General features: G+C 47.1%; 1 protein-coding gene across 1 annotated transcript; it reads right to left on the bottom strand.

Annotated features, from left to right (window-relative positions):
• Positions 1–31: 31 nt before the first annotated feature.
• Positions 32–11,179, bottom strand: ppox (protoporphyrinogen oxidase). Its single transcript, XM_079227662.1, has 13 exons — positions 10,999–11,179; positions 9,262–9,440; positions 7,295–7,429; positions 6,922–7,037; positions 4,688–4,820; positions 4,215–4,359; positions 3,757–3,950; positions 3,564–3,624; positions 3,197–3,315; positions 2,517–2,630; positions 833–982; positions 685–727; positions 32–606 (listed from the first exon to the last, which is right to left on the bottom strand). The coding sequence occupies exons 2-13, from the start codon at positions 9,343–9,345 to the stop codon at positions 473–475; spliced, it is 1,428 nt and encodes a 475-aa protein (XP_079083788.1). The 5' UTR covers positions 9,346–9,440; positions 10,999–11,179; the 3' UTR covers positions 32–472.
• Positions 11,180–11,747: the final 568 nt, after the last annotated feature.

Below are 11,747 nucleotides of genomic sequence, written 5' to 3'. Positions count from 1 at the left end.
GCAAAAAGACAGTCTGACCAATTACATTTTCTTTACTTTTATTTATATATGACGAATGTGCCTTTTTAGAGGGTTTACATATGTACAACATACCTAAACCCTGAAAGCAATAACAAATCTATAAGAATCCGTTGTGAAGAACAGCAGGTAACAAACCGCACTCTTCACTGTACTGAAGAAAAGCAATAATTATAATGTCAGCCTCGTTGGACCAGGTAATGTGTGATTTTCAGACACTGTTCATCAACACAACCTCATTCTACCAAGACACAAATATTACGATTCTTCAGTGGTGCTGAAGAAAATATTGAGTCTTGACATTTCCAGGGAAGACGGACGAATATCAAATGTTTTACATATAGAGTCGCAACACTCGTCCTTTTAACAAAAAAAATAAACACAAACACACACACACACACACACACACACACACACACACACACACACACACACACACACGTTGACCAGCCCGTCAAACAGCTCCCAGCATCTCCTCTGCAGCGGTTCGTCCACTGAAGATGACGTCGTTGACCGAGACGCCGTCGTACGAGGCGCCGATCACAGAGAGCGAGAGCCGGTTCTCCCGTATGAAGCGGCGCATGGACTCTGGAAGGCAGGCGAGGCCCTTAAAGGGATGTTTCACCACGTTGTGAACGCTTGTTTTTAGACGCAATGTCTACTCACCGACTCTCCGATGGTGTCCTTGGTGGTACTGAGGTATGCAGTCCTGAGGAGAGGAAACGCACGCGGAGACTTGGTCACAATTACAAAGATGCAGTCGGAGTATTTGGCATGAATTGGTGTTTGTGGACTCGACTCCGGCCTGCCGTACCCTCTGTAGAGTCACCCGACTCCAGAGGGGCGCTGTGGCGACTCCCAGCTGGCTGCGCACCGCCTCGGTGGCTCTCGCTAGAAGACGCTCCTCTGTTGTCGCCTCTGGGGCCCCGAACGCTTCCTGGAACCAGGCGCCGCCCATCATCACCTAGGAGACGGACCTGGCGTCAGGTGAGGACGCACTGGACCGCGGTCGCGTGACTGTAGCGCAACGTCTCCACGGAAAAACACTGCTTACCGTGCTCTCCAGACGCTTTGCAGCAGAACTTTGTGCAGCGGTCAATATTTTATATGAACAAGGGATCAAACGGTCGTGTGCTCCACCAGACAGCGACGAGGCTGTTCTCGCCTGTTGGGATCCTTCTGATCATTGTTTGGGTTTCCCAGGGGTTGGTGGAGTTTAAACCAGAGCTATCAGAGGATTATTATTCAATGTCGGCCTTACGATGCCCCCCGGTGGCCAGAAACCATTTAACCCTCGTAATGTCCTCCCCTTTGCCACACCCTGCTTTGACTTATTTAAAGAATGAAGTATAGATTGTTAATCAATTCTGTTTTACACCTTTAGTCTTACTTCAGTCCAACCATCTTTGTTTTGAAATTTAGGGCCAATAGACCTTGTTTACATAAAAGTATACCCTGTATGAGTGGAAATTAAATGAAATGATCGATTATTTTTGACTTATTACAGAGTACATGTCAAAGTGTAGTTAGAATGCTGTTTTTGAATCATTTAAATTGTTCTAACAGCAGCACATAAACCCACCTCTTGTCCTCTGGGGTCAAATGACCCCGTCTGGTTTGACTGTTTATAAAGCATCACCCACCTCTGTTTCAACTTTTTAGTCGACTCATTACCTGACATGTCAATATTCTTTTTCAAAGCATTTTACTCTTAAACTAACTTTTCAGAATAAAACGTCTCAATGTGCCCTCATTGCATGCGAGGCAGAAAGTAATGGCCTGATCTTTGCAGATATATGCTTTGCATTTCACACCTTTCCCATGTTTTGACGTCACTCTGGCGAGGGCAGAATTCGCCCCTCCTCCTTTTGGGGGACGGGCAGCTGCTGCAGAGGTAGAGCTCCATAACCAATCTGGCAATCATCAGAACACTTCACTGCACAATGTTCAGCATTGTCCTCCAGCTCATTCTCTTCCACCACATGAGTTCACAAGCGCAGTAAAGTGCTGCTGCTGCTCATGGTGCTGCCTCCCTCTCTAAAATATGAAATGCCCGACACCTGTGAGAAAACACCTGTTTTGTTGTTGTCCTAACCATTGCTTGACCCACACAAACAAAGATGTTTTGACAGAATATGGTGTGACAAGTTGCCCCACTTAGTGCTGCGAGGTCCTTTTGACCCCAGAGGACAACAGACGTTATTACATTCAATAAATTGCCAATAGTTCAATTAAATTACTTCAAATGTATTATAATCATGTAGAGCAAAGTACCGAACAACCCCCATTATTTTCAGATCATTTGATGAATAAAAAACACATTTTGATAGCAAAAGATTTCATCTGGGGTCAGAATGACAACTTAAATATTATGTTTGCTGTTTGACTCCTCCAGGGAACTATCCTTAGTGTGCATTTGTGTGTTTTAGTGACACAACAAAGCAGAAGACCAGGTGTTTCGCTAGCTGATCACACGTGATTGAGTGAGGGTGCCGTACCGTGAGTCTCGTCGTCTGTCCGTCAGGCCTGTTGTGTTGCGGGAAGGGAACAGAGTCGTAGACGACCCCGAGCACGCCCCGATCCTCTGATGACGGAATCAGGTGACCAAAACCCTGCGAGCAAACCGGCTGACGTCACTGCGCTGCAGAGTGTTAGTTTACGCATTCCAACAGCACAAGAACCTGCTTGTGGCGGGATTCATTCATCTGCTATTTTGGGGGTTTTGGTTAACGCGTCCAATCCAAAAGCCGCATTCAGACAGGGTTCATACACATTCTGACCAATGGATGTCATGACAAACATGTAGTGAAGTCTGGGTGTAATCATGAAAAAGTGAGTAAATGTAGTCTTTAAATAACAATGAGAACACAAAGCATACAGTAAACCTTAAATGACACAAATGAATGATTTGATTAAAAGAATAAATATTTATATAGATGCCTGTATGTATGCCTGCTTATATTTTGAGTCTTTCTTTTAAAAGCATATTCATTATTTCAAACTCAGAGTAAATGAACGTCATGAACACATGAATATAACACATTACATGATTTTTCCAAAACTTTTGGGATTTTATTTTTTTCAAGGACTTTTCCAGGCCTGGACATAACCATTTTAAAACTCCAGGTTTTCCATGACCGTAAGAGCCCTGTCAGAATTAATTTTGCGTGGTTCTCACCGCGACGGGCAGGACCGAGCCCTCGTACTCCAGATTCACCACCGCGACCGTGACCGTGGAGACGTCCTGCAGCAGCTGGACGAGCGGCTGGCAGGAGGCGGGCAGGACGCAGGAGAGTGCTGAGGAGGCAAGGGAACAGTTGCTTTCCTTTCCTATGTTGCTTTTCTTGTGTTTTAGAATTAGCTCTATAAATATTGTTGTATTTATTATTTACCAGCAGCACATTTTAGGTTAAAATACTGAGATTACGTTTCAATAGCATGATTTCCAGCAACACTTTAGGCACATGTTGCCAACGTGAGCTTCGTTCCTGCTGCGTATCAGAGGACGCGCTCCCATCATGGAAGACACAACAACCACCACTTGCCTTTAGCCGGCAACGCAGAGATGATGTGGTCAGCTGACATGACTCCATCCTCCAATGAGATCTACACACACACACGTTATGAAAGCAGCACAATAACACAAGAATGAGCTTTTTTTTTTTCTTCTCCACACACACACACACACACACACACACACACACACACACACACACACACACACACACACACACACACCTTCCAGCCGGAGGCTGAAGGACTGATCCGCTGAACTGCTGCCTCTCGGTGAAGCTGCACTCGGCCGCTCTGCTGCAGGTACTCGGTGAGGGATTCTGGGAGGGACTCCACTCCCCGGCTCAAGGACCACTGGGCCCAAGACTCTTGAATAGATCTTTGAGCCAGAGGGCCAGGGGGGACCACAGGACCCGGACCTGAAGGGCCCAAGAAGGCACACAGATTACAGACGGCACAACAAGTTATTGAAGGGATGCAGTTTCAGAGCAGATCCAGGGCCTTAATAAATAGCTTTAATAAGGGACCTTAATACATTAAAAAGCCGTTGAGTATCGACACCCAGTCGTAGTGAAGACCCAACACACAGACGTTGATAACATCTTGTATTGTATGGGGGCATGTCATTCATTATGTTCCCCTCACAGAACTGGATGTAGGAGAAAGAAAGTAAAGCAGCATACCGGAGCCCAGCAGCATGCCCAGTGTCAGAGAACCTCTGCGCTGCTCTGCGTCGTACAAGACCGGGAAACACGAGCGCACACTCAACTTCTTGCAGTCCCCGGCAAACACACCACGACACAAGCTGTCCACCGCTATGTCTGCCAGCTACACACACACACACACACACACACAGGAAGAAAATGTAATACGAAGCAGCACACCAGTACACTATCTATCAGATGTACCAATGTAAGACAGATTTAGGGCGAGGCGTTTTCTGGAGTCTATCTTAGCCACGAAGCAATTTTTACAGCGAATGACGACAGTCGCACTCAGACAGGACATCACTTTATTCACAGAGGACAGACTGTTTGGGCTGTAGAGGAGGTGGTCTAAAGTGCCAGCAGCATGGCCATCAAGTATAGTTTTAAGGCAGAAACAGTGAAACTCTCTGGAACGTAAAGTAATGGTTGGTACATTGTGCTGGTTTCACCTCCTTCCCCAGCCTCCTAGAAACAAATGAGTGGATGGACTCGTCATCCTCCTTGCCCTTCTTCACCAGTATCTCCATGGCGAGGCTCAGCAGGAGGGGACGAGAGAAGGGTGGCACGGGCCGCAGCAGTCCACTGGGAACACAAAGACAAAACCAAAGGGTCAAAGTGGTGGTTACTAGCTACCGTCTCACCGCCCGTCATGCAGCACTAAGTGGTAGTTACTAGCTACCGTCTCACCGCCCGTCATGCAGCACTAAGTGGTAGTTACTAGCTACCGTCTCACCGCCCGTCATGCAGCACTAAGTGGTAGTTACTAGCTACCGTCTCACCGCCCGTCATGCAGCACTAAGTGGTAGTTACTAGCTACCGTCTCACCGCCCGTCATGCAGCACTAAGTGGTGGTTACTAGCTACCGTCTCACCGCCCGTCATGCAGCACTAAGTGGTAGTTACTAGCTACCGTCTCACCGCCCGTCATGCAGCACTAAGTGGTAGTTACTAGCTACCGTCTCACCGCCCGTCATGCAGCACTAAGTGGTAGTTACTAGCTACCGTCTCACCGCCCGTCATGCAGCACTAAGTGGTGGTTACTAGCTACCGTCTCACCGCCCGTCATGCAGCACTAAGTGGTGGTTACTAGCTACCGTCTCACCGCCCGTCATGCAGCACCAAGTGGTGGTTACTAGTTACCGTCTCACCGCCCATCATGCAGCACTAAGTGGTGGTTACTAGTTACGGTCTCATGACGTTTCATGCAGCACTAAGTGGTGGTTACTAGTTACGGTCTCATGACGTGTCATGCAGCACTAAGTGGTGGTTACTAGTTACAGTCTCATGACGTGTCATGCAGCACTAAGTGGTGGTTACTAGTTACCGTCTCATGACGTGTCATGCAGCACTAAGTGGTGGTTACTAGTTACCGTGTCATGCAGCACTAAGTGGTGGTTACTAGTTACCGTCTCATGACGTGTCATGCAGCACTAAGTGGTGGTTACTAGTTACCGTGTCATGCAGCACTAAGTGATGGTTACTAGTTACCGTGTCATGACGTGTCATGCAGCACTAAGTGGTGGTTACTAGCTACCGTCTCACCGCCCGTCGTGCAGCACTAAGTGGTGGTTACTAGTTACCGTCTCACCGCCCGTCATGCAGCACTAAGTGGTAGTTACTAGTTACGGTCTCATGACGTGTCATGCAGCACTAAGTGGTGGTTACTAGTTACGGTCTCATGACGTGTCATGCAGCACTAAGTGGTGGTTACTAGTTACCGTCTCATGACGTGTCATGCAGCACTAAGTGATGGTTACTAGTTACCGTCTCATGACGTGTCATGCAGCACTAAGTGGTGGTTACTAGTTACCGTGTCATGCAGCACTAAGTGGTGGTTACTAGTTACCGTGTCATGCAGCACTAAGTGGTGGTTACTAGTTACCGTGTCATGCAGCACTAAGTGGTGGTTACTAGTTACCGTGTCATGCAGCACTAAGTGGTGGTTACTAGTTACCGTGTCATGACGTGTCATGCAGCACTAAGTGGTGGTTGCTAGTTACCGTGTCATGCAGCACTAAGTGGTGGTTACTAGTTACCGTCTCATGACGTGTCATGCAGCACTAAGTGATGGTTACTAGTTACCGTGTCATGACGTGTCATGCAGCACTAAGTGGTGGTTACTAGTTACCGTGTCATGACGTGTCATGTAGCACTAAGTGGTGGTTACTAGTTACCGTGTCATGTAGCACTAAGTGGTGGTTACTAGTTACCGTGTCATGCAGCACTAAGTGGTGGTTACTAGTTACCGTCTCATGACGTGTCATGTAGCACTAAGTGGTGGTTACTGGTTACCGTGTCATGCAGCACTAAGTGGTGGTTACTAGTTACCGTCTCATGACGTGTCATGCAGCACTAAGTGGTGGTTACTAGTTACCGTCTCATGACGTGTCATGCAGCACTAAGTGGTGGTTACTAGTTACCGTCTCATGACGTGTCATGTAGCACTAAGTGGTGGTTACTAGTTACCGTCTCATGATGTGTCATGCAGCACTAAGTGATGGTTACTAGTTACCGTCTCATGACGTGTCATGTAGCACTAAGTGGTGGTTACTAGTTACCGTCTCATGACGTGTCATGTAGCACTAAGTGGTGGTTACTAGTTACCGTCTCATGACGTGTCATGTAGCACTAAGTGGTGGTTACTAGTTACCGTCTCACCGCCCGTCATGCAGCACTGATCTCACCTCAGTCCTGAAGGCATCCTGTGGAGCTGTCGGTTGACGTACACATATCTGTTCTTGGAGGCCACGTGGCTGGAGGAGACTGGCAGAATCTCCCCCCCAAGACCCAGGTCATCCACCTATACACACACACAAAATATGTTGAGGATGAGGGTTATGATGTCACAGTCATCCTCAGACAGCTCCATCACCTCTATTCTCTCAAGGATCTTATAGTTTCTATAAATATTTAGACATTTAGATGTAATTGCTTCACTGTCAGGTTTTCGCTGGAGGAGCTCTTCATCTCAGAGCTCTTCCCCTCAGTCACTCAAGGGGTTAAGCTTTTTTTTGCCTCCCCCACCACCATCATCATCATCGCTGCTTTCAAACTCACCATGTTGAGTGTGTTGCGTCCCACGTGCCCAGCAGGTCGGATCCCTCTGGGTCCGTGTTCAAACACCGCCCCATCGGACCTCCTGGTGGACCACAGCCAACCTCCGAAGCGGCTGCTGGACTCCAACACAACGACCTGGAGAGGAAGAAATACATGTATTAATATTCTTGTAGTTGTGTTCGGCTTATGTGTTGTCAGCTGCATCTTCTCCACCTCATTTGCTTTGCCACAATCGGCTCATTACTGTCTCCTGTGGCCGATGGAGAGAAAGATACAAACAGCTGTCGTCGCTGTGGATGTTTTTCTTTTTCGACAGATTAAGAATGGTTATTCATTATTATTATTATTCTAATGGAGATGGTCTTCATTTCAGGCTGTATCTGCTGTAAATCACGACGGGAAGCCCTGGTACAGGTACTGGAGGAATCCCTGGTATTGGTACTGGAGGAAGCCCTGGTACTGGAGGAATCCCTGGTATTGGTACTGGAGGAATCCTTGGTATTGGTACTGGAGGAAGCCCTGGTATTGGTACTGGAGGAAGCCCTGGTATTGGTACTGGAGGAAGCCCTGGTATTGGTACTGGAGGAATCCCTGGTATTGGTACTGAAGGAATCCTTGGTATTGGTACTGGAGGAAGCCCTGGTATTGGTACTGGAGGAATCCCTGGTATTGGTACTGGAGGAATCCTTGGTATTGGTACTGGAGGAAGCCCTGGTATTGGAGGAATCCCTGGTATTGGTACTGGAGGAATCCCTGGTATTGGTAATGGAGGAAGCCCTGGTACTGGAGGAATCCCTGGTATTGGTACTGGAGGAAGCCCTGGTACTGGAGGAATCCCTGGTATTGGTACTGGAGGAAGCCCTGGTATTGGTACTGGAGGAATCCTTGGTATTGGTGCTGGAGGAAGCCCTGGTATTGGTACTGGAGGAAGCCCTGGTATTGGTACTGGATGAATCCTTGGTATTGGTACTGGAGGAAGCCCTGGTATTGGTACTGGAGGAAGCCCTGGTATTGGTACTGGAGGAATCCTTGGTATTGGTGCTGGAGGAAGCCCTGGTATTGGTACTGGAGGAAGCCCTGGTATTGGTACTGGATGAATCCTTGGTATTGGTACTGGAGGAAGCCCTGGTATTGGTACTGGAGGAATCCCTGGTATTGGTACTGGAGGAATCCTTGGTATTGGTACTGGAGGAAGCCCTGGTATTGGTACTAGAGGAATCCTTGGTATTGGTACTGGAGGAAGCCCTGGTACTGGAGGAATTCTTGGTATTGGTACTGGAGGAAGCCCTGGTACTGGTACTGGAGGAATCCTTGGTATTGGTACTGGAGGAAGCCCTGGTACTGGAGGAACCCTTGGTATTGGTACTGGAGGAATCCCTGGTATTGGTACTGGAGGAATCCTTGGTATTGGTACTGGAGGAAGCCCTGGTACTGGTACTGGAGGAAGCCCTGGTACTGGAGGAATTCTTGGTATTGGTACTGGAGGAAGCCCTGGTACTGGTACTGGAGGAATCCTTGGTATTGGTACTGGAGGAAGCCCTGGTACTGGAGGAATCCTTGGTATTGGTACTGGAGGAAGCCCTGGTATTGGTACTGGAGGAATCCTTGGTATTGGTACTGGAGGAAGCCCTGGTATTGGTACTGGAGGAATCCCTGGTATTGGTACTGGAGGAAGCCCTGGTATTGGTACTGGAGGAATCCTTGGTATTGGTACTGGAGGAAGCCCTGGTACTGGTACTGGAGGAAGCCCTGGTACTGGTACTGGCTTGTCACAGATATAATCTGAAAGTGTCTGTCGGCTTCCGGACAACATGAGGAGGCTAACACACCGACACGGTTAGCTCAGAGAAGCTTGAAAAGATCTACTAGGATTACCACATAACTCTTTCTGTGTGTGTGTGTGTGTGTGTGTGTGTGTGTGTGTGTGTGTGTGTGTGTGTGTGTGTGTGTGTGTGTGTGTGTGTTACCTTGGTAACCTGGGGGCTCTTGCACAGGTAGTAAGATGCTGCCAGACCCCCAATCCCCCCTCCAAGGACTGCAACTGTGGTCATTGGCTGGTTGTGAGCACAAAACCACAGAGTGTGTTAACCGGGTGTTTGTGTGGTTCGTTGTGTGGCCGATGAGCTGTGAGCGAAGGGTGTGTCTGCTGATAATGACAAGGAAAACACTTATCAGGCGTCTCACTCTGCCACCCAACTGTCGGTCTAACTGTCTGTCTGTCGGTCCAACTGTCTGTCGGTCCAGCGCCATCTATTCACACTCCTCAATGCTGTGTTCACAACACGCTTTAGTTGCGTGAGTTTACACGTTGGACTATTTGTGATAGTTAAGCTTCATTACCGACTTTTTTATTCCATGGAGTCTGTTAAAAAAGGTTATACAAATATTATGTGTGTTGTATCACCTCATGTCCTTAAGATGCACTTTTTGGTTTTTAATTCAGTGTAAAAGGGAATATTTCAAACATTTTTTTTGTGTTGGCATACTGTGATATTGTGTACTTTCTCAGGTTTAAACTGCAGCATATTATTACATCAATTTGAGAAGTTGAAAATGTTCCTCACATTGGATCTCAGCTTGTCATTAAGGGGGCAAGGTGGGTCCTGCAGCCAGACCAGTTCAGAACCACTGCCCCAGACCAGTAGAACCACTGCCCCAGACCAGTTCAGAACCACTGCCCCAGACCAGTTCAGAACCACTGCCCCAGACCAGTTGAACCACTGCCCTAGACCAGTAGAACCACTGCCCCAGACCAGTTCAACCACTGCCCCAGACCAGTTCAACCACTGCCCCAGACCAGTTCAACCACTGCCCCAGACCAGTTGAACCACTGCCCCAGACCAGTAGAACTACTGCCCCAGACCAGTTCAACCACTGCCCCAGACCAGTTCATAACCACTGCCCCAGACCAGTTCAACCACTGCCCCAGACCAGTTCAACCACTGCCCCAGACCAGTTCAACCACTGCCCCAGACCAGTTCAACCACTGCCCCAGACCAGTTCAACCACTGCCCCAGACCAGTTCAACCACTGCCCCAGACCAGTTCATAACCACTGCCCCAGACCACATGCATGTCTTTATTTGCTCACAATTATTTGTTGGACCAGTTATGTCCTTCTCAACTGTGACAAAAAAGCTTTGAAGAAAGTTAATATAATAACGTGCGTTTGATCTTTGTCTTTGTTATTTTCTTCTGTTTTAAGTTTGATCTTTAGCAATGTGGGTTTCTTAACCCTAAATTAAATGGACTTCTGTCATATTAACAGAGAAATTTGCTTCCATATATTTTTACATTTATAGAAATGCATGTACAATATTGTTACACTTGAATAAACAATAATCTAATACAAACACAGTCAGTTAACCTGATGTTCGGGAGGAGTTAAACGTCTACAGTGTTACAGCTACAACCGCCCTTTGAGGACGACCACGATGCTGATGTGGCCCGGGGTCAAAATGAGTTTGACACCCCTGGGTTAGAACGAAGAACGAGTTCATAGTGGAAAGCACACGCTACATGAAGTTATGACGTCATATTTTAAAGATACCTGACGTTATGACGTCACATTGTGAAGATACAAGAAGTTATGATGTCATATTGTGAAGATACATGAGGTTATGATGCCATATTGTGAAGATACAATAAGTTATGACGTTATATTTTGACGATACAAGAAGTTATTCTGTCAGATTGCGAAGATACCTCAAGTTATGACGTCATCTCGTGAAGATACCTGTGGTGGAGCTGACGTCTCGTGCACCAGCTGGTCTCGAACACACGTCCTGTGACGTCAGTAGCCCTCGTGAGCTCACTGAGGAGGAAACCCGCTGAGGCGGTCACGCGGTGACCGGCGCGGTACCTTTTTTTTGAGAGGTTCCCGGTCCTTCTGGTTCACGCGCAGACTGAACGGGTTCCGTAATCATTTCTGTTACGACACCAGCAACAAGACTACTTCCGGCCGGACTCTTTCAGAATAAAAGCATCCTCTCTTTCGGAGGTTTGACGATGACAAACAATGACATGGTGCATTATCGCCACCAGCTGGTATGGAGTGATAAAATAGTGAAATACTACTATTACCCCTCCTTATACCTTCACTACTACTGCTACTACGAGATCATGTTAACTATGGAGGCCCGTTTCCGCCACTGTGATTAAAAAAGGAAGATCCTGTAAGTCATAATTATGAGATACTATCTCTTAATTATGACTTACAGGATCTTCATTTTTTAAACGGGCTTCCATAATCCCATCTTTTAAGATCGTATACAGCTTTTGAAGTTATTCTCATTTCCATACCATTCATTCGAATAAAGACTGAATAATATATGCATGCATAATTTCAACTTCCATACCTTTATTGATATCGAAGGCAAGACTGATACATACTAATACAAAGTTTTCCCTATTTTTGGTCGTTTCTAATAATTTATGTCCTTATAATAATAATA

Source organism: Taurulus bubalis (genome assembly GCF_910589615.1).
Source record: "Taurulus bubalis genome assembly, chromosome: 12".
NCBI lineage: Eukaryota > Metazoa > Chordata > Actinopteri > Perciformes > Cottidae > Taurulus > Taurulus bubalis.
Note: the sequence above shows the minus strand (reverse complement) of the source record. Positions and strands in the feature narration are given on the sequence as shown.

What these genes read in the sequence shown, in the direction of transcription:
- ppox (XM_079227662.1), bottom strand. Translation starts at nt 9,345, where the DNA reads ATGACCACAGTTGCAGTCCTTGGAGGGGGGATTGGGGGTCTGGCAGCA. An exon ending in GCTCGGTCCTGCCCGTCGCG is followed by an intron (nt 2,631 to 3,196) that starts GTGAGAACCACG and finishes GTTTGCTCGCAG; the next exon opens with GGTTTTGGTCACCTGATTCC. An exon ending in GTCGGGTGACTCTACAGAGG is followed by an intron (nt 728 to 832) that starts GTACGGCAGGCC and finishes TCCTCTCCTCAG; the next exon opens with GACTGCATACCTCAGTACCA.